General features: G+C 47.0%; 1 protein-coding gene across 1 annotated transcript; it reads left to right on the top strand.

Moving 5' to 3' along the window:
- Positions 1 to 25: 25 nt before the first annotated feature.
- Positions 26 to 23,985, top strand: CCDC174 (coiled-coil domain containing 174). Its single transcript, XM_040358876.1, has 11 exons — positions 26 to 184; positions 1,296 to 1,400; positions 6,391 to 6,491; positions 7,847 to 7,905; positions 11,624 to 11,798; positions 13,884 to 13,979; positions 17,013 to 17,149; positions 19,076 to 19,170; positions 20,813 to 20,945; positions 22,969 to 23,097; positions 23,665 to 23,985. Exons 1-11 carry the CDS (start codon positions 143 to 145, stop codon positions 23,943 to 23,945), a joined length of 1,353 nt encoding a protein of 450 aa, XP_040214810.1. The 5' UTR covers positions 26 to 142; the 3' UTR covers positions 23,946 to 23,985.
- Positions 23,986 to 27,263: the final 3,278 nt, after the last annotated feature.

Raw genomic sequence — 27,263 nt, 5'->3', positions numbered from 1 at the left:
ACAAGATGGCCGCCGCAGCCTCCAATTTCCATGACCTTCCCAAGATGGCGCCCTATGTGTCGCTGGAATTGAGGGACGGAAGTGCTGCCCGGAGATAACAAATATGGCGGAGTGAGGGGGATGTTGTGACGGGCTGTGTAATATGGATAAGAAGAAGAAGGTGTTGGCGGTGACCGCGGCCTCGGTGAGTGACACACAGCTCGGGCTCTCTGGGACTTGTAGTCCCTTCAGGCTGCTCAGCGCTCTCTGACAGGCTTCTGAAAATAATGTCCAGAGACATATCTGTCTGTGTCTAGAAAGAGAGCTCCTCAGGAATGAGAGGTATCCCATAGCAACCGTTGAGAAGCCAGCCTCTCCTGATGTGGTGACCCACAGCAACCGATCAGAGCCCAGAATCTCTTAGTGTGGTAACATGTAACCAATAGGAATTCCGCCTCATCTGGTGTGGTAACACATAGCAACCAATTGAAAAGAGCTTCTGCTGCTGCAGTGACACATAACCAATCCCTGCATGGTGTGCTAACCCATAGCAACCAATTAGAACCAAGCTTCTCCTGGTGTGCTAACCCATAGCAACCAACCAAAACCAAGCTTTTCCTAGTGTGCTAACCCATAGAATCCAAGCTTCTCCTGGTGTACTAACCCATAGCAACCAAGCTTCTGGCGTGCTATCCCATAGCAACCAATCGGAACCAAGAATCTTGCGTGCTATCCCATAGCAACCAATCAGAACCACGCTTCTGGTGTGCTAACCCATAGCAACCAATCAGAGCCAAGATTCCCCTGGTGTGCTAACCCATAGCAACCAATCAGAACCAAGCTTCTGGTGTGCTAACCCATAGCAACCAATCAGAACCACGCTTCTGGTGTGCTAACCCATAGCAACCAATCAGAGCCAAGATTCTCCTGGTGTGCTAACCCATAGAAACCAATCAGAACCAAGCTTCTGGTATGCTAACCCATAGAAACCAGTCAGAATCTCTTAGTGTGGTAACGTAGCCAATAGGAACTCAGCCTCACCTGGTGTGGTAACACATAGCAACCAAGCGTCTGGTGTGCTAACCCATAGCAACCAATCAGAACCAAGCTTCTGGTGTGCTATCCCATAATTCCCAGTGGGTGGAGCCACTCTCTCTCTGGCGCTGTCCTGGAAGATCCTTAGAAATAAAGTTACAAGATCACCAAATGTGTTTTTTTTTCTTTGCCAGCAGCGAATCGGATCTTTTTCATTCCCTAGCTCTCATTGGTTGATCTCACGCGCCTCCTTTTCTCACGCGGTCTGTATTTCTTTGCAGCTGGTCGATCTCAAAGCCGAACTTTTCCGCAAACAAGAAGAATTCCAGCGCGATAAATTCTCCAAGGCTGCCGGCGGGCCCTCGCAGCCAAGAGCGGTCCCTAAGGTAGGTAGCACTGTAGAATTTGTGTGTGAACATAATGAGCATCAGAGATGGGCCCGGGTGTGTTTCGGGATTTTAGTCCCAACCCTCCTGCCCGATCCCGCCAGGAAGCCGACGCTGCACCCCGTAGGGGTGCAGCGTCGGCTTCCTGGCGGGATCGGGCAGGTGGGTTGGGACCAGGATCCCCCAACAATGCCTGAGCCCATCTCTGATGAGCGGCATCGTCGTGCACATGTGTAGTTGTAGCCTAGCTACTAAGGGTCCAATTACACGAGCGATTAAACGCACTGCGATCTCCAGCGGCTAGAATTTGCGCATTGTTCAAATAGCTGCTGAGCCAATACAGTGCAATGACGACGGGGCTGTTGGCAGCTGCAGCTATCCGTGAATGTTAACCACTTCCATACCGGGCACTTACCCACCTTCCTGCCCAGGCCAATTTTCAGCGCCGTCGCACTTTGAATGACAATTGCGCGGTCGTGCTACGGTGTACCCAAACAAATTTTTTATCATTTTGTTCCCGCAAACAGAGATTTCTTTTGGTGGTATTTGATCACCTCTGCGATTTAAATTTTTTGCGCAACAACTAAAAAAAGACCGAAAATTTTGCAAAAAATTAAGTTTTATTTTTTTCTGTTAATTTTTTTTTGTAAATGAGTACGTTTTCTTCTTCAATTATGGGCACCGATGAGGTGGCACTGATGGGCACCGATAGGCGGGACTGATGGGCACTCATGGGTGGCACTGATGGGTACTTATGGGTGGCACAGATGGGCACTGGGCATAGATGGGCACCAAGAGGTGACACTGGGTGGCACTGATGGACACGGGTGGCACTGATGGCATTGCTGGGCATCCTTTCAGCCAGTGCCCATGTTGCCAGTCAGTGCCCGTTTGTGGGCACTGATTGGCATCGATTGTGTTCATTTTGTTTTTTTTATTGGTGTTTTTTTTTTTTTGCTCCATTGAGCTCCGGGGGGCACTCCCTGGTGGTCCAGTGTTGGCATCCGAGGGGGGGGCTGCGCTGATAAACAATCAGCGCGAACCCCCCCCTGTCAGGAGAGCCGCCGATCGTCTCTCCTCTACTCGCGTCTGTCATACGCGAGTGAGGAAGAGCCGATCAACGGCTCTTCCTGTTTACACGGTGGTTAATGTAGGCTTACCTGTAGATGCAAGTAATATCAGAGGGTTTACATTACAACCACTTTAAAGCGGCGTCCCACCCTAAAGTGGCACTTCCGCTCATCGGATTCCACCCCCCCCTTCCGGTGCCACAATTGGCACCTTTCGGGGGGGACAGGATACCTTTCCCACTTCCGTGAGTCCGGGCCGTGGCCCGTGACGTCACCGCCGGGCTCCCTCCTTGTCCCCCAGCCACTGGGCCAATAGGAAAGAGGAGCGGGGCCTCGCGCATGCGTAGTAGGGTTCCCGGCATGAAGCCGAAAGGCTACACTGCCGCGTTCCCTTATCCGCAATGGCGGCGGCGGCAGCACCACCCGACAGCTGATGGAAACATCAGCTGCAGTGCCGACATCGAGGGACTCCAGGACAGGTAAGTGCCCATTTATTAAAAGCCAGCGGCTGCAGTATTTGTAGCTGTTGGCTTTTATTTTATTTTTTTTGTCCGGAACACCGATTTAAAGTGCAATGGTGAAATAAAATGTCCTGCGCAAACACTGTACACAAAATAAAAAGTGAATATATCCACACAGTCTAAAAAAAAATCACAAAGTGCTTGAAAGGTATGGATTTATACAAGGTGAACCCCCCCCCCCTCCACCAGGGTGGGGGGGGGGGTAAGGTAAGAGGCTACCCCTAGTAGAGGTGTCACTGCATGGAAAGAAGAGACACCCACCACATCTGTTTTATTCACATGATATAGATTGGGACAATCACTTTTTATTGAATCCAGAGAACACCAATATTTCACTTTACATACCTTTCAAGCACTTTGTGATTTTTATAGACTGTGTGAATAGAGTCACTTTTTCTTCTGTGTATTTTCACTGGACGTTTTATTTCACCATTGCACTTTTAACTACTTTAGACCCGGCATATAGTCAAAAGACGGCGTCCAGGTGGCTCTATAAATCCGGGACGCTGTCTTTTGACGTCCTCCAGCCACTGGGGGGCGCGCGCGCGCGCACCCGGCGCGTCCCCGAGATGCCGATGCGCGTGCCTGAGCTCCACGTCCTGTCAGGGAGAGGCAACAGATGGTGTGTCCCTTGTACATAGGGACACAGCATCGGTCACCTCCCCCAGTCAGTCCCCTCCCCCCACAGTAAGAATCACTCCCAGAATACACATTTAACCCCTTCCTCGCCCCCTAGTGTTAACCCCTTCCCTGCCAGTCACATTTATACAGCAATCAATGCATTTTTATAGCACTGTTCGCTGTATTAATTTGAATGGTCCCAAAAACGTGTCAAAAGTATCCAATGTGTCGGTCGCAATATCGCAGTCCTGCCAAAATTCGCAGATCGCCGTATTACTGGTAAAAAAAAAAATAATAAACATTTCAGAATTCTATCCCCTATTTTGTAGCTACTATAACTTTTGCGCAAACCAATCACTATAAGCTTATTGCGATTTTTTTTTTTTTACCAAAAATATGTAGAATACGTATCGGCCTAAACTGAGAAAAAAAAATTGTTTAAAAAAAAAAATGGGATATTTATTATAGCAAAAATTAAAGAAAATTGTGTTTTTTTTTGTTTTTGTTTTTTTTTCAAAATTGACGCTTTTTTTTTGTTTATAGCGCAAAAAATAAAAACCGCAGAGGTGATCAAATTACCACCAAAAGAAAGCTCTATTTGTGGGGGAAAAAAAGGACGCCAATTTTGTTTGGGAGGCACGTCGCACGACCGCGCAGTTTTAATTTAAAGCGACGCAGTGCTGAAAGCTGAAATTTAGCCTGGGCAGGAAGGAGGTATATGTGCCCAGTAAGCGGTTAAGAAGTTTTATACAGTGGCGTCTCGCTGCCACCTTGTGTTCTTTTTGTGTAATACACTGTTGCATTTTAGAAGTTATATGTTGTTGATAGCCGTGTTTGATTCCTCGCTTGTGTTCAAATTCTACTTTTATTTCACACACATCTTGTCGTTTATTACTTTTGTTTTCAACAGCGCAGCACCATTTACAGCATATTACATTATTTTTGGTTTAGAATTCACCTATCGGTGTTTGCAGCAGTTGCACTATTTATTTATTTATTTCCATTTTTTCTATAGCAGGGGTGTCCAACTCATTTTCATTGTGGGCCACATCAGCATTAGGATTGCCCTCAAAAGGGCTGTTTATATCTGTAAGATTAGTCCAGCACATCCTCCCTCCCTATATATTAGATGTCCAGCACATCCCCCCCTCCCCTTACATTAGATGTCAAGTGTCACCCCCACCATCAGAAGTTGAGTCCCCCCCCACTCTCCCTTACATCACAGTGCACTCCCTTTCCTTTTGCTGCTGCTGGAAAGAAGCTGGATGCATTGCTTGAAAGCAGAAAGTAAGGGTCTGGAGGAGGACCAGAGGAGGGCTGGAGCTCTCCTGCAGCTGCAGGAGGGCCACATGAAATGGCCTGGAGGGCCGGATTTGTGTTTTATAGTGACAGTGCGGGAGAACCCTCTTTCTATCGATGAATGTTAAAGTGGAGTTCTGCCAAACAAAAAATTAACTAAAAGTCGGCAGCTACAAATACTGCAGCTGCTGACTTTTAAAATAAGGACACTTACCTGTTCAGGGCGCCTGCGATGTCGGCACCCAAAGTCGATCTTTCCCTCGGCTCTCGGGTGGAGGTGCCGCCATCTTCAGTAAGGGAATCGGGCAAGTCTTCACTCTTTAGTTGCCTACTGTGCATGCGCGAATCGCGCTGCGTGATCCCACTGGTCCCTGCTGTCTTCTGGGACCTGTGTGTCTCGCAGAAGACAGCGGGGGGAGAGCGTAGGCGCTGGACATGGCGTAGGTCACCGCAGTGCTCTATGCCTGGAAGTGGTAGCAAATACCTGGATTAGAATGTGACACCGGAGGGGGGGGATTCCAAAAAGCAGAAGTTCCATTTTTGGGTGGAACTCCGCCTTAACACTGCCAGTGACTGTCTGCGGTGATCCTGGTTGGATGCACATAAAATCTTCACACAGCCAGCAATCGTCGCATTTAATCTCTGGCTGTGCGAACCGTCATGAATAGCTGCAGCCACTGACAGCCTGTATGGGGCTCAGCGGCTGGGCAGCGATTTTCACATGCCTGCCCATTCCAGCTGCAGGAATCCGTAGATTCTTGCTGCAGGTTATTGCAGAATGTTAAATCACCTGTGAGAATGGGCCCTAAGGCCCCTTTCACACGGGGCGGATCAGTAATGATCCGCCCCGTGAACCTCCGCTTGCTCAGCGGGGATCGCTCCGTTGATCCCCGCTGAGCCGGCGAATGACAGAGCGGTCCCCGAACACTGTGCAGGGACCGCCCTGTTATTTCTCCGCTCTCCCCTATGGGGGGGATCGGATGAACACGGACCGTATGCCCGCGTTCTTCCCATCCGATCGACGGATGGAAAAGTAGGTTTTTCCTCCATCACACTTTGGCGGGTCGGACGTCAGCGGTCATGTCACCGCTGACATCCGCGGCTCCATAGAGGAGCATGGAGCGCCCGTTCAGGTCCGCATAAAAAACTGGCAGGCGGACCTGAACGGGCCGCCCGTGTGAAAGAGCCCTTACTGTAATTTTAGGGTGTGCTGCTGCTGCTGCTGACACCCTGTGATTGCATTGTATGGGCTCAGTGGCTGCAGCTGTTTTCACACTCGTGTCCATTCCAGATTCCGGAATCCACAGATTCTCTCCGCAGGAAATCGCTCCTGTGAATGGATCCTAACCGTCGTTTTGCAGCAGTTGGAATAAAAGCAACAAAGCTGAAAGAAACTGTTTGCATTGATTCCACCAATTGCATTTTTTTTTGCAGAATACTTTTTCACATCCTTTTGTCAATTTTTTTATTTCTTTCCAGAAGCCTAATATCTGGAATAAGCAGAATGTCGGGGTCTCGGCCCGAGCGGAGAAAGATGCCGAGCAGAAAGCTGAAGAGAACAATTCCCTTGACAAATCCAGGTCAGTTATAGGGGATGATTCTTGTTTGTACAAAAGTGCACCTGTCCTTTATGGAGATATTTCATATATAATTAACCACTTAAGGACCGCCTCCTGCACATATACGTCGGCAGAATGGCACGGCTGGGCACAAGCACGTACAAGTACGTCCCCTTTAACCACTTAAGGATCGCCGCATGTACATATACGTCAGCAGAATGGCACAGGCAGGCACATGCACGTATATATACGTGCTCTGCTTGACGTGGGTCGGGGGTCCGATCGGGACCCCCCCCCCCCCCGTACATGCGGCGGTCCCCGTGGCTTCAGGAGCGATCCGGGACGACGGCGCGGCTATTCGTTTATAGTCGCGATCGCTCCCCGGAGCTGAAGAACGGGGAGAGCCGTGTGTAAACACGGCTTCCCCGTGCTTCACTGTGTCGGCGTATCGATCGCGTCATTCCCTTTATAGGGAGACTCGATCGATGACGTCGGACCTACAGCCACACCCCCCTACACTAGTAAACACACACACAAAGTAAACCCTAACTCCTACAGCGCTCCTTGTGGTTAACTCCCAAACTGCAAACTGTCATTTTCACAATAAAGAATGCAATTTAAATGCATTTTTTGCTGTGAAAATGACAATTGTCCCAAAAATGTGTCAAAATTGTCCGAAGTGTCCGCCATAATGTCGCAGTCACGAAAAAAATCGCTGATCGCGGGCATTAGTAGTAAAAAGATAAAAAATAAATAAAAATGCAAAAAAACTATCCCCTATTTTGTAAACACTATAAATTTTGCGCAAACCAACCGATAAACGATTATTGCGATTTTTTTTTTTTACCAAAAATAGGTAGAAGAATACGTATCGGCCTAAACTGAGGAAAAAAAAATGTTATATATGTTTTTGGGGGATATTTATTATAGCAAAAAGTAAAAAATATAGCATTTTTTTCAAAATTGTCGCTCTATTTTTGTTTATAGCGCAAAAAATAAAAGCCGCAGAGGTGATCAAATACCACCAAAAGAAAGCTCTATTTGTGGGGAAAAAAAGACGCCAATTTTGTTTGGGAGCCACGTCGCACGACCGCGCAATTGTCTGTTAAAGCGACGCAGTCCCGAACTGTAAAAACCCCTTGGGTCTTTAGGCAGCATTTTGGTCCGGGGCTTAAGTGGTTAAGTGCCCGGTCGCGACACGATCCGAAGCTCCGTGACCACGGGACCCACGGACCCGATCGCCGCTGGAGTCCCGCGATCGGTCCCCGGAGCTGAAGAACGGGGAGAGCTGTGTGTAAATTGTCGGCGCTGTATAAATGCCTGTAATAAAAAAAAAAAAAACGAATAATGTGAGCAGCAATCTTTTATCTTTTTAGGAAGAAGTTGGAGGAGAAAGCTCTCCTGTATGAGAAGATGACCAAAGGAGATTTTCCTGGTAAGATTACAAGGAACTGATTCAGATCATTGCTTTGTGATCTGTCGGGACTTCAGTGCATTTTTCTCTGTTATATCCTTTTTTAGCCACTTTTAAAATGTCCTGAACTTTAATTGGTTAAAACGAGCTTCTAGCTGCAGCCATGAGCTTCGTATTTTTTTTTTTCAGCCAATAATTACCGTATTTATCGGCGTATAACACGCACCCCAATTTTAGGAGGGAAGTTTAAAGCGGCAGTCCACCCTTTAAAAAAAAAAAAATAGCCGAAAAGGCTACAAAAAAAATTGAAAAAAATAAATATTTTCATACTTATCAGAAGTGGCTGTTACTAGGCAGATCTCCTAATCTGCCACTTCCTTGTCCACGGTGGTATTCTTTCTTTCTCCTCGTCGCGCTGCCTTCTGGGAAATGGGGAGCGGTGTCTTCTGGGACCTTGTGTGTGTCCCAGGAGATATCTGCCCGTTCACTTAGTGCCGCGCAGCTCGCGCATGCGCAGTAGGGAATCGGGCAGTGAAGCCGCAACGCTTCATTTTTTTTTTTAAGCCGGACCTCCGCTTTAAGGGAAAAAAATGTACATTTTAAATAAAGAACTTTGAAGCAAAATTAAGGGTCACAGCTCATCAATGCACCCTGCTTAGAGCCTATCTACAGCCTATAAATTGCCCATCAATGCACTTTGCTTAGTGCCCATCTACAACCTCTAAATTGCCCATCAATGCACTTTGCTTAGTGCCCATCTACAACCTCTAAATTGCCCATCAATGCGCCCTGCTTAGTGCCCATCTACAGCCTCTAAATTGCCCATCAATGCGCCCTGCTTAGTGCCCATCTACAGCCTCTAAATTGCCCATCAATGCACCCTGCTTAGTGCCCATCTACAGCCTCTAAATTGCCCATTAATGCACCCTGCTTAGTGCCCATCGACAGCCTCTAAAATGCCCATCAATGCACCCTGCTTAGTGCCCATCTACAGCCTCTAAAATGCCCATCAATGCACCCTGCTTAGTGCCCATCTACAGCCTCTAAATTGCCCATCAATGCACCCTGCTTAGTGCCCATCTACAGCCTCTAAATTGCTCATGAATGCACCCTGCTTAGTGCCCATCTGCAGCCTTTAAATTGACTTTTGAATTTTTGCCATTACATTTGCTATATGGTCACACCCCATTAGGTGTATACAGCCATTGCTTTTTGGCTCGCACCTAGCGCTACATTACCATCCCCACTTTAAATTGACTGCCAAAGCAGCCTGTGCAGTGCCCATCTACAGCATCACCTTTCCCACCATTGCAGCCTTGCCAGTGTTGGATTATCCCTGCTGAGCATGCGCCACTGAATTACACTACACAGAGCCGCGATCTCCTGTGCTCCGTCACTCACAGCCGCATCTCCTGGCCCTGCTCATATGATAGACAGAACCAGTGGCCCAATGTGGGGCCAGAAGGCGTGGCTGTGCGTGACGGAGCGCAGGGTACACCGGAGGTTTGCAGCTTTATGTAATTCAGCGGCACTCGCTCCTCTTTCCTCCAGAGACAGCAGTGATCGGCGTATAAAACGCACCCACGATTTTCTCCTGATTTTAAGGGGGGGGGGGGGGGGTGCGTGTTATATGCCAATAAATACAGTAGCTAAACAGAGGAAGGTGGACCATTCCATGCCACTACGCCCACATCCTATAATTCGTAGATTAAACCAAAAAATGTTTGTAGCGAAAGGACTTTTAAGGGCATATGGTACAAAAAGAAATTGGTAACATTACATATGGTTAAAAATAAAAATTTCTCTTCCGTTCATAGACAGACACAGCCTTCATTGACATTAGGCAGGGAAGAAGCATAACCCTAATGTCAATGAAGGCTGTGTCCGTCTATGAACTCAGAGAAATGGATTTTACGGTGAGTACAAAAATCCTATTTTTATTATTAAAAAGATAAAAAAACATCTTTATGTATTACATAAAGGATTCACATATCTAGTATATTTAGTTCCTGTTGTTAAATGGAACATTCCACATGAAATCTCAACGCGTTTCAAACATTCACTGTCTTCTTTGGGAGCATGTGTGAACAGAATATAGTAATTGGGATTCCTTTAAAAATAGTCTGTATAGGCCATCATATCTTTTTATTATCTGTGTGAACCAACACCTCCACCAGACTGAGGGGAACATCAATGAGGACCACAAACTGCCAGGTTTTGGCACAAGCAACGCCAAAAATCCTTCCAGAAAATGGATTCCAGTAGTGGATTGTAACGGTCACCACCGTTTACGATATTCCATTCCATCGCCCCACGACAGCTTATCCGACAATCCAGCCGTCAGGACCCATTACATTTCCCAGAATAAGGACGAGACAAGCTCTGTTCTCTGAGTGAAACAAAATGAAACTTTAATGGTACACTCTCAGGTTTTTATACAGTTACAAGCATGCTACAGTAGTTACAGGGACAATGAAACTCTCCACCCAAAACATCACACAATGGGTGGTTAACGAGTTCTCCCTCCAATCCATCTTCCAGACAGACACTCTGGCACCGCATTTAGAGGAGGTAATTGCTACAGTTGACAAGTCACATTCCACATCTTATCATCAATAGACTTTTCACACAAAACAGTGTCATTAGCATCACACAATGAAAAGGTCTGTAGAAGCAGACCTAGTTAGCACAATGGACACAGAATGCAATCACAGCAAGCCCCAACTACAGCCAGGGGGGACTTAATTAGCATCTCAACAGTCTATGTTAAGCATTGAAGGAGACACTCTCTTATTGACCTGTTGTGGACAGAATTAACCAAAACTGTAATATTCCAAGATATCCTGCAATACATGAATTATCATTAATGTCCCATCTCATGTAATCCGAGATATCAGTTCTCAGTCATCCTATGCCCCTATGGGACATAGGATGACCCTAGACACAAGAGTCATTAGTGAAGCTGGCACAGGAGTACCCCACATCCTTCAAAAGTCTCTGGGTGTCACGGGCCATTCCGTTACATGGATCCTGTGAGTGAAAAACTTGTATAGCGCAACACATGCAAACTTTTATTGCTCTGATAATAACCTAAACGTTTTTTTTTATTTCTGCTACTTTTATTGGTGCGTTTAATCTGTGGATTGTTCCCTATTGGTCTTCCCAAGCTCTGTGCCTCTAATGATGTAGAAAGGTATTGCGTAAACTTTAACTTTCTGGGATTCAGCCAGCCCTAAATTACCGAAATGATTGCAATTGCTGTAAAAAATGTTCAGTTGTTTATCTTCTCTTCTACTTTCTCTTCCCACCTCTGAAAGGTTAAATAAGTTGACATTCATAATGGTCTGTGATTTCCTCTTCATAGCCGGTACAGAATCAGCTCCGCATTGTGTATGTAGCGGCACGTACCATTGTGACTCATCCCAGGTTCAGAGCCGGGCGATTCGCTATCTCTTGGCCTCGCCGTCGCTTCATCTCATTATTGGTAAATTGAGGTGCTCAATGCCGACGCAGCTGGTGCTTTTATGTGCGAGACGAGAGCCTCTCATCCGGCGCACTTCATGCGCTCCTTTCAAGTCTCTCTTATGCTGTATTGAAGCGCGGCATCAAAGCCCCCCCGATTTTTTTTCGACTCCCATTATTTTTTATTTTCCATGCCAGCCGATGCTGGAACACGCTGCTTTTTAACCAATTCCTTTCTCCTGTGCTAACGACACGCGCCGTCTTTTATGCCTGGCAGATGAGGAGACGGAGGAGCTGTACCTGGTGGATTTTGCACAGAAGATTATAGAGAAGCGGAGAGAGGTGCAGACATTGTGTCACAAGGAGCGCAAGACGAACAATGGGGAGGAGGACGACGACACCAGAGCGCCAGATCTGCCGGTTCCGGGTCCTAAAGACCCCGAGGAGGAATGGTGAGTGTATTTCAGAGGAACTACTTCATGGCAGGTACATATAAACCCAATTGGTAAAGGTTAATCTTAATCATGTCCATACCGCGCCTATTCTGGCACTCCTCTCCTACATGCAAAAATCATCATTTTTTTGCTAGAAAATTACTCAGAACCCCCAAACACTATGCAGGGGTCGACAATATCCGGGCGCAGGTCACAATTGCGACAAGAAATTGTGACCTGGCGCCCACGCCCGCCGTTAATTGAGGCCGCGGCTTTGCAGCCTGCAAAGCCGCGGCCTCAATTACCGGCCGCCGCGAGCCCGCCGAGAGCGCACCGTGGGGGCGCACGGAGGCACAGGATCCTGTGTCTCCGTGCGCCCCCACCTTCCGCGGCGGTCCCGTGACAGCCGGTAATTGAGGCCGCGGCCTTGTGAAGTCCCAAGCTCTTCCTTCTGTGACCTGCGCCATCTCGTGGTGGCCGTTAGCATTACAAGTTAAACAGCAATTCTAATTTTTCACTATTTTCACTGCCATCTTCTTCCCTCTAATTAGAACCCCCAAACATTATATATTTTTTTTATTCTAACACCCTAGAGAATAACATGGCGATCGTTGCAATACTTTCTGTCACGCCGTATTTGCGCAGCAGTCTTACAAGCGCACTTTTTTGGAAAAAAATTACACTTTTTTTTAAATAAAAAAATAAGACCACAGTAAAGTTATCCCATTTTTTTTTTTTTTTTTATATTGTGAAAGATACTTACCCGACCCCCTCGAAAGTCCCGCGCTCGCCCCCGACATCCTCTTCGCCGCTGATTGGCTACACTGGATGGATTAAACATAGCGTAGCCATAGGCTTGCGCTGCTATCAATCACATCCAATGACGCGGCGCACCGGGGGCCCAGCCGTGGGGTCGCGGGCGCGCGCCCCCATGACCCGGTCCGAAGCTCTGTGACCGCGGGACTCGCGGACCCGATCGCCGCTGGAGTCCCACGATCGGTCCCCGCAGCTGAAGAACGGGGAGAGCCGTATGTAAACACAGCTTCCCCGTTCTTCACTGTGGCGGCTGCATCGATCGTGTCATCCCTTTTATAGGGAGACACAATCGATGACGTCACACCTACAGCCACACCCCCCTACAGTTGTAAACACACTTCAGGGAACACATAACCCCATCAGCGCCCCCTTGTGGTTAACTCCCAAACTGCAATTGTCATTTTCACAGTAAACCGTGCATTTTTAATGCATTTTTCGCTGTGAAAATGACAATGGTCCCAAAAATGTGTCAAAATTGTTCCGAAGTGTCCGCCATAATGTCGCAGTCACGAAAAAAATCGCTGATCGCCGCCATTAGTAGTAAAAAAAAAAAATAATCATAAAAATGCAATAAAACTATCCCTTATTTTGTAAACGCTATAAATTTTGCGCAAACCAACCGATAAGCGCTTATTGCGTTTTTTTTTTTAATTTTTTTTACCAAAAATAGGTAGAAGAATACGTATCGGCCTAAACTGAGGAAAAAAGTATTTTTTTTAGATATTTTTGGGGGATATTTATTATGGTAAAAAAGAAAAAATATTGCATTTTTTTTCAAAATGTACGCTTTATTTTTGTTTATAGAGCAAAAAATAAAAACCGCAGAGGTGATCAAATACCACCAAAAGAAAGCTCTATTTGTGGGGGAAAAAAAGAATGCCGATTTTGTTTGGGAGCCACGTCGCACGACCGCGCAATTGTCAGTTAAAGCGACGCAGTGCCGAATCGCAAAAAGGGGCAAGGTCCTTTTAGCTGCATTTTGGTCCGGGTCTTGTGGTTAAGGTGTTAAGCCCTTGCGAGGAGGAGCCGAGACAGCCGCCGAGGGACCCCAGAAGACCAGGTTCGGGGCCACTCTGTGCAAAACGAGCTGCACAGTGGAGGTAAGTATAACATGTTTGTTATAAATAAAAAAAAAATAACTTTACAACCCCTATAACTTTTTTCTATGGTTTAGAGCGAGTTTAAAAGACCTTTTGATGTTCCCCCAGCAATGTTCTTTAGAGTTCCTCTGTATGTGTGATCCACAAGTGTACAAATGTCTGTGATTGTCTTCTCTCCTATCCATAGGGTGGATTATGTCGATTCGCTAGGCCGATCGAGGCGCTGTATGAAGAAGGATCTACCGGACCTTTTGAAAATGGACAAAAATCTACAAGGAAAAAAGTAAGACATCGCAGCATACGACTAGCATAGAAGAACACAGTGGGGTAGATAAACTGGAGAGTGCAAAAGCTGGTGCAGCTGTGCACGGTAGCCAATCGGCTTCTAACCTCAGCTTGTTCAGTTAAAGGAGTTGTAAAGGAAAAAAAATTTTTGCCTAAAATTAATGTCTGCAAGGTAGACAGACAGAATAGTGTAATGATTCTGTTAAAAAACAAGTAAATACCTATTAAATTCCTTCATCTATATCACCTCCGGCATTCTAGTTTCTGTTCTCTCATTCACTTCCTGGTTTGCGGTGCTCGTTCATGTAAGAACTACATTTCCCACTATGAATTGCGGCACGCCCAGTAATTCACACCTCCTTGAGGTCTCTTAGGCTCCATTCACATCTAGGCGGACGAAATCGCAGCGGCAAATAGCGGCGTTTTGTACCGCGATTTGCGGCGACAAAAAGCCGCGATTGTCCGCCTAGATGTGCCCCTCTATGGAGATGGTCCCCGAACGCCGAAAGCCGCCTGAAAAAAAGGTCCGGGACCTTTTTTCAGGCGGCAGGCGTCTGGCGTGGAGATGTAAACCATCTCCATAGAGGGCAATGTGTTTCCAGCCCTCTGGCGGCAGCGGCGTCACACTACAGGCGACAAAACGCCTAGGTGTGAATGGGGACTAACACGTAGAGAGCGTCCTGCCGCACAGATGTAGTTCCCAGGAGGGGGTGAGCACGTTACTGACCACCGCAGTAAAACCTCCCATCACGGTGGTGAGTAAAATCAGACAAGCAGGAAGTGAACAGAGCAGAGAAGAAATAGAGCAACTTCTGAGCAAAAACGAAAAGAGGAAAGAGGAATGTCTGCTGGTAAAGGATGCTTATTATGAAAAAAAAATTTTTTTCCTTTACAACCCCTTTAACCACTTTGGAACTGGAAGGATTTGCCCCCTTAATGACCAGGCCATTTTTTGCGATACGGCACTGCGTCGCTTTAACTGACAATTGCGCGGTCGTGCGACGTTGTATCCAAACCAAATTGATGTAATTTTTTTCACACAAATAGAGCTTTCTTTAGGTGGTATTTGATCACCTCTGCGGTTTTTATTTTTTGCGCTGTAAACGGGAAAAAAAAGCAAGATTTATAAAAAAAAAAAAAAAAAAATGTTTTACTTTTTGTTATAAATAACCTAAAAAAAAAAGTTTTCCATCAGTTTAGGCCGATATGTATTCTACATATTTTTGGTAAAAACATTTTTCAGTAAGCGTATATCGCAGGAATATGCAATTAGTGGGACCCCCAGCTGTTGCAGATCTACAAGTCCCATCATGCTTCTGCCTCTGCTTGTCATGCTTGTGACTGTCAGAGCCTTGTAATGCTTATGGGACTTGTAGTTCTGCAACAGCTGGAGGTCCCATAAGCATTACAAGGCTCTGACAGTCACAAGCATGACAAGCAGAGGCAGAAGCATGATGGGACTTGTAGTTTTGCAACAGCTGGAGGTCCGCTAGTTGCATATCCCTGGTATAATGATTGGATTGTGCAAAAGTTATAGCGTTTGCAAAATAGGGGATATATTTATGGCATTTTTTATTATTTATTTTTTACTAGTAATGATGGTGATCAGCAATTTTTAGTGGGACTGCGACATTGCAGGGGACAGATCAGACACTTGTGACATTTATACAGTGATCAGAGTTTAAAAATAGCCACTGATTGCTGTATAAATGTCACTGGCAGGGATGGGGTTAACACTAGGGGCGATCAAGGGGTTAAGTGTGTCCTAGGGAGGTGTTTCTAACTCGGGGAGGGGACTGCCTGGGATTAGAGAGAGATCGCTGTTCCTAATCACTAGGAACAGCAGATCTCTCTACTCCCCTGACAGAACGGGGATCTGTATGTTTACATTGACAGATCCCCATTCTGGCTCTCTGAGGAGCGACCGCGGGTCGCCAGCGGACATAACGGCCAAGCGCATCGGCTCTGGCGTCGCGCCCACTATAGCCCTTAAAGTGGCCGCTGTACAGCCATGGCGATTCGCGCAGGGGAGCTGCGGCTGGTCGGCAATTAGTTAAGCTTTGACAAAAAAGCATAAAATCTGATTGGTCTCTATTAGGGTTGTCCCGATACCACTTTTTTAGGACCGAGTACAAGTACCGATACTTTTTTTCAAGTAGTCGCCGATACCGAATACCGATACTTTTTTTAAATGTGTCCCCAAATGCAGCCATGTCCCCCCCCATATGCAGCCATGTCCCCCCCCATATGCAGCCATGTCCCTCACATATGCAGCCATGTCCCTCTAGCCATGTCCCTCACATATGCAGCCATGTCCCTCTAGCCATGTCCCTCACATATGCAGCAATGTCCCTCTAGCCATGTCCCTCACATATGCAGCAATGTCCCTCTAGCCATGTCCCTCACATATGCAGCCATGTCCCTCTAGCCATGTCCCTCACATATGCAGCCATGTCCCTCTAGCCATGTCCCTCACATATGCAGCCATGTCCCTCACATATGCAGCCATGTCCCTCTAGCCATGTCCCTCACATATGCAGCCATGTCCCTCTAGCCATGTCCCTCACATATGCAGCCATGTCCCTCTAGCCATGTCCCTCACATATGCAGCAATGTCCCTCTAGCCATGTCCCTCACATATGCAGCAATGTCCCTCTAGCCATGTCCCTCACATATGCAGCCATGTCCCTCTAGCCATGTCCCTCACATATGCAGCCATGTCCCTCACATATGCAGCAATGTCCCTCTAGCCATGTCCCTCGATGCGGCGGCAGCGGCGGGGGGGAAAGGGGGGGAAAGTATTCTATTTAGGTATCGGGGGTATTTGCGGGAGTACGAGTACTCCCGCAAATACTCGGTATCGGTCCCGATACCGATACTGGTATCGGTATCTGGACAACCCTAGTCTCTATGCAGAACTGCGCCGGATTTCGCACACTCCAGTTTTTAGTAGCTGTGTAGGGGAAATAGAAGACATTTCTAAACTTTGTAAAATGTCTCGTGTGAAACGGCTGAACCTTCTTCTTTACAGACCGGCTGCTCAGGAAAAGACTTTACTGTCCGAGGATATGAGACAGGAGATGCAAAGACAGCAGTGGGAACAGGAAGAGGAAGAAGCCTTGAAGAGACCGATGGGCCCCTTACATTATGAGGACATAAGAGACAATGGTATACTATAGAAGATTTCTCTTTTTGTAAAACTGTATGATTGCTCATATCCAGCGTGTGCCGTACCTGGATTAACTACTTCAGCCCCGGGCCATTTGGCTGGCCAAAGACCAGAGCACTTTTTGCAATTCGGCACTGTGTCGCTTTAACTGACAATTGCGTGGTCGTGCGACGTGGCTCCCAAACCAAATTGACATCTTTTTTCCCACAAATAGAGCTTTCTTTTGGTGGTATTTGATCACCTCTGCGTTTTATTTTTTTGCGCTATAAACCAAAATAGAGCGACAATTTTGAAAAAAATTCAATATTTTTTACTTTTTGCTATAATAAATATCCCCCAAAAATATATATTAAATTTTTTTTATTTTCCTCAGTTTAGGCCGATACGTATTCTTCTACCTATTTTTGGTAAAAAAAAAATCGCTATAAGCGTTTATTGATTGGTTTGTGCAAAAGTTATAGCGTCTACAAAATAGGGGATAGATTTATAGCATTTTTATTAATTTATTTCTTACTAGTAATGATGGCCATCAGTGATTTTTTTTTTTTTTTTAATCGTGACTGCGACATTATGTCAGACACATCGGACACTTTTTGCGCTATTTTGGGACCATTCACATTTACACAGCAATCAGTGCTCTAAAAATGCATTGATTACTGTGTAAATGTGACTAGCAGTGAAGGGGTTAACCAGGAGGGGGGTGCTGAAGCAGTTAAGTGTGTCCTAGGGATGTGTTCTAACTGTAGGGGGGATGGGCTACGTGTGTCACGACACTGATCACCGTTTCCAATTACAGGGATCGGTGATCAGTGTCCTGTCACTAGGAAGAATGGGGAACTGCCTTGTTTACATCAGCATTTCCCTATATCTCTCTCTCTGTATATATATATATATATATATATATAATCTCTCTCTCTCGCAACAATAAAAAAAAAAAAAGAAAATTACAATATTTGAGTGGTTAGAAGAGAGAGCTAACATAGACATAATATAGTCATTTTATCAACTCCATCACACTATAGATGTCTGTTTATTTACATTTCTTTTGGCCCCTTTCACACTGACGGACCGTTCAGGTCCGCCTGTTAGTTTTGACGGCGGACCTGAACGGCTGCTCCATGCATCTCTATAGAGTGTTGGATGTCAGCGGAGACATGTCCGCTGACATCCGACCCGATCCGCTAAATACAGATGTATGGGGGGGGGGGGGGGGACGTCCCCGTCCATCCATAGCGGATCGGGTAAGATCTAATAAAAAGGGACATGCTGTCCGTTTTCATCAGATCGCTCGATAGGAGACAGCGGCGCCCGACAAGCCCCTCCCCGCTCAGTGAACAGAGAGGAGCTTGTCATCCGTCGGCTTAGCGGAGATCTGCGGACAGATCTCCCGCTGAGCTGGCGGACTCCGTAGAGACAGAGTCCGCCTCGTGTGAAAGGAGCCTTCTTCTCCATTGAAGGACACAGGAGGTTGACCACTTTTTGGGTCACTTCCTCTACAGGGGGGCTTGGACATTGGCCAACGAAAAACATCAGCCCAGGATGACCCATCCCACTACCAGCATGCCCCTTTTTTCTGTGTTATCCACTGTTCAGTTGGACTGATTTTAGACATCCCCAAAGTAAATGTCTGCCTGTGTTCCTCAATCTATGAGGATTATTTGTAAAAATCCTATTCGAATCCATTGGGGGACACGGGTACTACATAGTCTCAGAACTACTTTGCTCCAAACGGAGGCATGCTGTTATTCTGGGTTTTTTGTTTGCCAATGTCCTGTTCTGTAAACAACAGCAACATAATCCGAAAATGCATGACTTCCTGTGTCCCTTGATGGATTACAAGAGAAGGATTTTACAATACTTACAATTTTTATTTTTATTTTTTTATTAATAATATAAACTTTTTGTTGTCTGCTTTGCTATTGCAGAGGCCAGGCAGCTGGGTGTTGGCTACTTTGCCTTTGCCAAGGATGAACAGAGCCGCCAGAAGCAAAGAGAAACGCTGGATATGCTGCGAGATCAGGTAAGAAGCACGGATAAAGGTAACTGCAATTATCTATATTAGGGCTTTTGTTTGCACCAGTTGTTGGGAAAGCAAAAGCAGCAGGTTAGCGTATAGCCTGTACCCATGCATCCGAGTTCCCAGCTTTCCTGATTTAAGCTTGGCACAGGTTGATGCAGCTTTTGAACTCCGGGCAAAACAAAAATTTCCCATGCAGTGGGGCTGTGCCCGCACTGCGTGGGTCAGCTTCTTGTTTTTGTCTAGGGGTTTGGAAAATGGAGATATATTTGTCTAATTCTTCTGATCCTTTTCGACACAAGACTAGTTATAGCGCCTACAAAATAGGGGACATAATTATGATTTTTTTTTTTTTTTTTTTTACTAGTAATGGCGGCGATCTGCGTTTTTTATTTTTTTTCATTGGGACTGCGACATTATGGCGGACACATCGGACTCTTTTGACACATTTTTGGGACCATTCACATTTATACTGCGATCAGTGCTATAAATATGCACAAATTACTGTATAAATGTGACTGGCAGGGAAGGGGTTAACACTAGGGGGGTGAGGAAGAGGTTAAATGTGTAGCCTAGTGAGTGTTCTTAACTGTAGGGGGAGGGGACTGACTGGGGGAGGTGACCGATGGTTGTCCCTATATACAAGAGACACAGCATCAGTTTCCTCTCCCTGACAGGACATGGAGCTCTGTGTTTACACACAGAGCTCCACGTCCCTGCTCAGTTACTGGGCAATCGCGGGTGCCCGGCGGCCATGCCCATCGTGTTCCCAGTAAAGAGGCGGGTGCACGCGCCCCCCTAGCGGCTTTAAAAGACAAGGACGTCATATGATGTCCTGTCAGAACAACTGAGCTACTATGCCACCGTCAATTGACGGCGGCTGGTAGATAAGTGGTTAAAAAAAAATTCTCATTCAAGGAGTGACGGCGCTGAATATGCCCAGTAAGCAAGTGGTTAAATCTGAAATTGAATCTGCTTCGATTTTTGCCACCTTCTAACTCGCAGACCTGGTGAGCAGAGATGTCCCGGACGAGCCCCCACATATCTCGCTACTTCTGCAGGAGCCGCTTGTAGTATGAGGTACTCTGCTCTTTCCCTTGGCCCTAAGTGGAACCTCACTCCTGGTGACACCACCAGAATACCCTTGCTGGGGCCTCCGAAAAATAAAATAAAATTGCTGGGGTCTCCCAGCAGTTACACAAGTAGGGCACACACTGATTGTGGTAAAGCAACCCCCATCGTCAACATGTGAATTACATTTTTTAAATAAAGCAATTGTATTTTTATTACATATTTTATGAACGAAAGGGGCAGCCCAGGGACTTTCAGGCTGGGGAACAAAAAGTCTCTAAATGATGCTGGTTATATCTGTTTTGCCGCAGCTTCCAATGCAGATTGTGAGAAGCTCACAGTGTGCAGCAAAATCAGAGTGATCAATTTCAGTCCAACAGAGGAACCGGTACAACTGTGCAAGGCTGAAGGGAAGGCCGAAGTTCAGCTTTAAAGAGGCAGGAAGGTTTTGATGGAGATGGACATTATTACAATACAAACCCCCCCCCCTTAATGCCATGTCACAAATTCAAAATGAACACTTCCAACGTTCTCAAGTAGTGTGGAAATAAAATAAATTCTCTTTCTCTTGCAGACTGAAGATCAAAGGGTAAAGCGTGAACGCCTAAAAGCAAAGCGTAAAGCAATGCTGGACGCACGGCTCGCCAAACTGCGGCAGCGTAAAGGGAAAAACGTGGCAGAAGGAGAGGAGCCGGGGGCAGCTCAGGGTGAGGGGAAAGAAATGATATTGTGGATATACAGAGGTTATCTTTGCCAATCAGATTCTGTTTGTTTGTTTTTTTCTCCTTAAAGCGGTTGTAAACCGCATATATAATTTTTATTTATTTTTTACCTGCAAGGCAAAATGCATAATCAGCTAGTATGCACCGCATAATAGCTGATTATGAAATACTTACCTCAAAACGAGGTGAACAACACTTACCTGGTTCACGCCGAGCGAGATGTCATCTTGCTCCGGCGTGTCTTCCGGGTATCGCCGCTCCAGCGCTGTGATTGGCTGGAGCGGCGCCGCTCCAGCGCTGTGATTGGCTGGAGCGGCGATGACGTCACTCCCGCGCATGCGTGCGGGAGATTTAAAATCGGCAAGGTCCGGCGGCTGCCGGATCTTCCGCCGTGGATCCCCCCTGCGCATGCGCCGCCCGCATTGCGAGGGGAATATCTCCTAAACCGTACAGGTTTAGGAGATATTCTTTTTACCTACAGGTAAGCCTTGTTATAGGCTTACCTGTAGGTAAAAGTGCAAATTTAAGGTTTACAACCGCTTTAAAGCGGATGTGCCATGGGGAAAAACATATTAAAAGCCAGCAGCTACAAATACTGCAGCTGCTGACTTTTAATATTAGGACACTTACCTGTCCTGGAGTCCAGCGCCGATCGCAGCAGATGACGAGCGATCGCTCGTCTCTCTGCTGCTCCCCCTGCCATCCACGCTGAGGGAACCAGGAAGTGAAGCGCTGCGGCTTCACTGCCCGGTTCCCTACGGCGCATGCGCGAGTCGCGCCCCGCCCCCGACGATTGGCTCCCGCTGTGTGAGTGTTCCCAGCACACAACGGGGGGGCGACGGGATGTGACGGAATGCCCGTCTTTTGCCCGTGAATGCCCGGCCGGAAGTGGGTGCAAATACCTGTCTTTAGACAGGTATCTGCACCCCCCCTCCCCCCTGAAAGGTGTCAAATGTGACACCGGAGGGGGGGAGGGTTCCAATCAGCGGGACTCCACTTTAGGGTGGAGAACCGCTTTAAAGGGGTTGTAAAGGTTAGTTTTTTAATTTCTAAATCGGTTCCTTTAAACTAGTGCATTGTTGGTTCACTTACCTTTTCCTTCCATTTCCCTTCTAAATGTTTTTTTTTCTTTGTCTGAATTTCTCACTTAGCCTCAGTAAGCTTGCCCCCATCATCCGAGCCGTTCTGGCTGGGGGTTAGTCAGCGTGCTCGCCCCCTCCCTTGGGACTACATCCCCATGGGGGAGTCGGCATGCTCGCCCCCTCCCTTGGGACTACATCCCTGCAGGGAGATGCTGTGAACACAGGGATGTAGTCCCATGGGAGGGGGGCGAGTTCTCTGACTAACCCCCAGCCAGAACGTCTCGGATGATGGGGGCAAGCTTACTGAGGCTAAGTGAGAGATTCAGACAAAGGAAAAAACATTTTTTACCCCCTACAATCTTTTTATTATTTTTTGGGCAATAACATGATGTGGGCGGATTTCTGCCAGTCACAGGCTGTGTCACACCCCTCCAGCCTGAGTCTTAGAATAAGAGGGAGGTGAAGCCGCCATTAATCTACATGTAATATCCCGCCCCCATTGTGTTTAGATGGTTAGTGGACATGGAGGAGGGAAGGGAGAGAGTGGGCTGTCATTTACCACTGTGTGTACGCCCACATGTGTGACTCTATATAGTCACATGGGCTGCTCAGATGTGATAGGGAGGAAACGCTCAGCCTAGAAACCCATTGAAAACTGAGCATGTGCAGAGATGCCAACACTACTCTGCAAAATCACTCGCTGAATTGGGGACATAAACAGAAGGGGGTGGGATGGAGAGCAGCAGGAGCAACCAGGATTTATGCAGAATACAGAAAACGAATCTCCTAGTGACCGAGTATAAACAGCTATACTATTTATTGATCGTTATTTATGATGTGGCTTTAGTGGCACTTTAAGATATGTGTATATTTTGTCTTCTGTTTTGTCAGTGTACATATTTATTTCCTTTTTGTATGTGACACAGAAGCTGAAATGATCGGGCCACAGCCAGAAGAGTCCCCTGAGCTGGAGAAGAAGGTGGAAGTTGTCGTTCAAGAGCGAAGAGATACCAAACCCGGAGTCCCTCATGTCAGGGAGTGGGACAGAGGCAAAGGTAAGGATTGTCTGTGTGGGATGATAGATTATGGGGGGCCTCCCATAGCTTCTCATTAATTTGTGAATGCAGCCTTACCATTGCCATACACCGCAGCCCGAGCGCTGCCATACACCGCAGCCTTGAGCACCGCCATACACCGCAGCCTTGAGCACCGCCATAAACCGCAGCCTTGAGCACCGCCATAAACCGCAGCCTTGAGCACCGCCATAAACCGCAGCCTTACCTGATGTCATCCCATCCGCCTGACAGAAGACAGAGCACCCCGAGCGGCCGAATGCTCTGTCTTCTGTGTCGGGCCCAGCCGGGAGATCGCCCCGGTGCCCACGGGGGGAGGCTATATGTAGTATATATTTCATATCCCTCTATCACCTGAGGCCAGTCACTTTACTGGGTACATGTAAGGTGTGTACAACCACTTTAATGAAATATGAACAACCATTTAAGCATTGTTGGTGGGGGTGGGGGGGGGGGGGGGGGGGGTGGAACAAGTACTATATAAGCTTCCGCAGTCTGGTCTGTTAGCATGACATCACCACCATCTTGCTCTTTTTTTTTTTATCTCAGAATTCACATTCGGTCAATGGTCCAAAGTCTGTGACGACCTGAGAAACGAACGCGAACCCGAGTTTGCACCGCCGTCCGTCTACGCTTCAAAGACAAAGAGCACTAAAAGGAATCGGAAGAAGAAGAAAAAGGGGAACCAGGCGGGACCTTCTAATGACCCGTCGGGGTCGGGTGTAGAACACAACCAGCATGCACAGGAAGCACCGGGACCCAACAAGCCCGCCAAGCTGGATGAGCGGAGTCTGGATGAAATGTTGTCTTATTACAGGAAGGCGACCTGATCCTACAACACTGTGCAGAGATGAGGGTGGGGGGGGGGCTGAGAGCACGGACCGGAGTGTTGTGGTGGGGGGGGGGGAGCTAAGAGTGCTGACTGCAGTGTTGTGATGGGGGGGGGGCGGCGGGCGTCCCCCTGTCAGGACATAATAGGACAACAGGAGAGATCACTGTACTGACATTGGATTCGTTAGTACAGCGGCTCCGACCTGAGCTGCCAGTTTTTTTTGGGGTTGAACGAAAAAAAAAATAGTGGTGTGTACTTGGCTTTAAAGTCAGAGGCCCAGATTCTCAAAGGCGTTACGACGGCGCAACACCATTTGCACCGTCGTAAGTCCTAATCTGGCCCCGGGTATCTATGCGACTGATTCTTAGAATCAGTTACGCATAGATATCCATTAGATCTGACAGGCGTAAGGCTCTTACGCTGTCAGATCTTAAATGCAATTTTTTTTCCCGCCGCTAGGTGTCACCGACGTCGTTTTCCCCGTCGCTTATGTAAATTAGCAAATTACGACGATTCCCGAACGTACGCGCGCTCGACGCAGAGAATTTACGTCGTTTCCATAGCCTTTCCGACGCGTAAAGTTGCCCCTGGGTCTATGAGGCGCAGCCAATGTTAAGTATGGCCGTCGTTCCCGCGTCAAAATTTTAAAAATCTATGTCGTTTGCGTAAGACGTCCGTGAATGGCGCTGGACGCCTTTTACGTTAACGTCTAAGCAAATGACGTTGGTGCGACGTCATTTAGCGCAATGTACGTCGGGTAATTTACCCGACGGAGCATGCGCAGTACGCTCGGCGCGGGAACGCGCCTAATTTAAATGGTGCCCGCCCCATTTGAATTGGGCGGGCTTGCGCCGAGCGCTTTTACGATACACCGCCGCAAGTTTACAGGTAAGTGTTCTGAGAATCAGGCACTAACGCTGTAAACCTGCGGCGGTGTAACGTAAATCACATACGTTACGCTGCCCAGGAGCAACGTAATTGTATGAGAATCTGGGCCATAGTCTACTTTTTTTTTACTCTGATATTTAAAAGGTAACATGAAGCATGGTTGCGTAGATCAGTAGTTCTCAACCTCGGTCCCCAAGTACCCCCAACGGGCCATGTTTTCAGGTTTTCCTTTACATTGCACTGCTGCTTTAAATCAATGACATGGTATTGAGAAGAGCTATTTTATCTAAGGGCAGTTCCCAAAACATGGGCCTTTGGGGGGTACTTGAGGACTGAGGTTTATCAACCACTGGCATAGATCCTCCCACTAAATCAAAACCACTCCCCCCTTACCTGAATCATGGGGCGTGTCTATAGAATTTTTTTTTTTCATTATTTCAGCGTGACTCCGCCCTACAGCCACGTCACCTGTTCAATGGGACCTCTCATTGAATATACCGAAGTCCCCTTTGCCACAGCAGCCGAGTGCGCCGGAATGACTCTGGTGACATCACAGCAGTTTTAATCCAGAAGTTCCATACAGAAGAGCCGGGGATAAACACTGCAAGAGCCTGTGCATTGTACCTGATTGTGGTTGCAATGCTCTGCAGGCCCCAAACCCAATGTTTAGTAAATGCTTATTTTTTATTGTGCCGTTTTTTTTTTGTGCATTTACTAGATTTTTATTTATTTTTTAGACTGTGCCTTTAATGATGCGCAATATGGCGTCCACCTGTTGTGCTGGAAACGCTTTTAATTGGCACCCCCCCAGCACTGCAACTGCACAGTCACTGACTACATCCGGCCACTTAGCAATGATTGGAAGCTGTTAGGACGGGTTCCAGATCGTGTGATCACTGTGACAGCTAATCACAGTGATCACCCGAGCAGGGAGCTAATGCTACGATCTCTTACAGACTTGGCAGGACTATCTGGCAGGTGTGCCTGGATCCTAAGACCTGCTGGACAGAATTTAACCCCTTGACGCTGGTCGTACGCAAATATGCGGCTTCTCGGCACATGGTCCTTAGTGCCGAGGGGGCTGTGTATACACCTGCGCTGAGAGCGTGCGCTTCCAGCACAGTTACCGTTCCCTAACCGAAAGAAACGAGCGATTAGACAAGCATTTTCACAACGCCATGATTGGCTGTCACAGGATCTTAAACTCCTGGTGTCATAATCCTCTTTAAAGCAACAGGAGCTGCCGGTGATCTGATGATATGGTTCCGGCTATCGAGATGGTTCCTGTAAGGACTGCGCAGGCGCAATCCTTGCTGACGGAAATCTCCGAACCTCGGCCGGCATCCAGGGCGACGTGGAATTTGAGGAAAGTGGCCAGTCGGCCTCACGTCCTCGCTTCGCTCGGCCTCCTGGCTCTTTTTTTTAACATCCTCCAATCCACTGGGATGTTAAGGAATGAGCCTGGATGCCGGCCGAGGTTCGGAGATTTCCGTCGGCAAGGATTGCGCTTGCGCAGTCCTTACAGGAACCATCTCGATAGGGGAACCTTAACGACAAGTCACCGGCGCTAAGGGGTTAAAATCATTGGCAGATAAAACATTTTCACAGGTATTACATGGCATTGGCCAGATCCTCCATGTGCTTTGATCTTTTGTAAGCATGTTCACAGTGTTGGAAATTTTTGACCCATGTTTCAGTTACTGTAATATAAAAATAAAACTTCTTGTGTATTTCCGCGTTGGGTAGTTTTTATTTATTTTTATATATCTATATAATATAGGTGACCAGCCGCTGCAAGATCTGATACTGACCTGACCGATCGGGATCGGGAGGAAAACGTTAAACACCTTTTTATTGTAGTTATTGAAATATGGTAAAAATACATTTTTTGAATTTTGGAGAATTTGTTTCATTATAATTTTATTTTGGATTTGTTGAAATTCCTTACTAGTGTGATTTGGGAATTCGGATTCATCCGAAACTCCGAATAACGAAAATTTTGTTTGAATTTTCGATTCGTAACGAAAATGAATCGCACTTTTCTACTGCACTTTATGTTGTACTGTTGTGGTGACCTATTCTTCATGTAAAGCTTTTCCGTATCTGATGTTACTAAAGGGGTGTAATGCAAGTAACAGGCACATATTGGCCCAGATTCAAGAAGCAATTGCGCCTGTGTAAACATAGGTTACGCAGCGCAATTGCTTACTTGCTCCGGCGTTACGAATGCTCCTGATTCAGGAACATCGTAACGCCGACTGCAGCCTAAAATCTGCGTGGCATAAGGCTCTTATGCCACGCATATCTTAGGCTGCATTCTTGCGATGACCGCTAGGGGGCGCTCCCATTGTGCTCAGTGTATAGTATGCAAATTGCATACTAACACCGATTCACAAAGTTGCGCGAGCCCTGCGTACGCAAGTTACGT

This window comes from Rana temporaria, chromosome 7, assembly GCF_905171775.1.
Source record: "Rana temporaria chromosome 7, aRanTem1.1, whole genome shotgun sequence".
Taxonomy (NCBI): Eukaryota; Metazoa; Chordata; class Amphibia; order Anura; family Ranidae; genus Rana; species Rana temporaria.
This window is presented reverse-complemented; position numbering and strand designations above follow the sequence as displayed.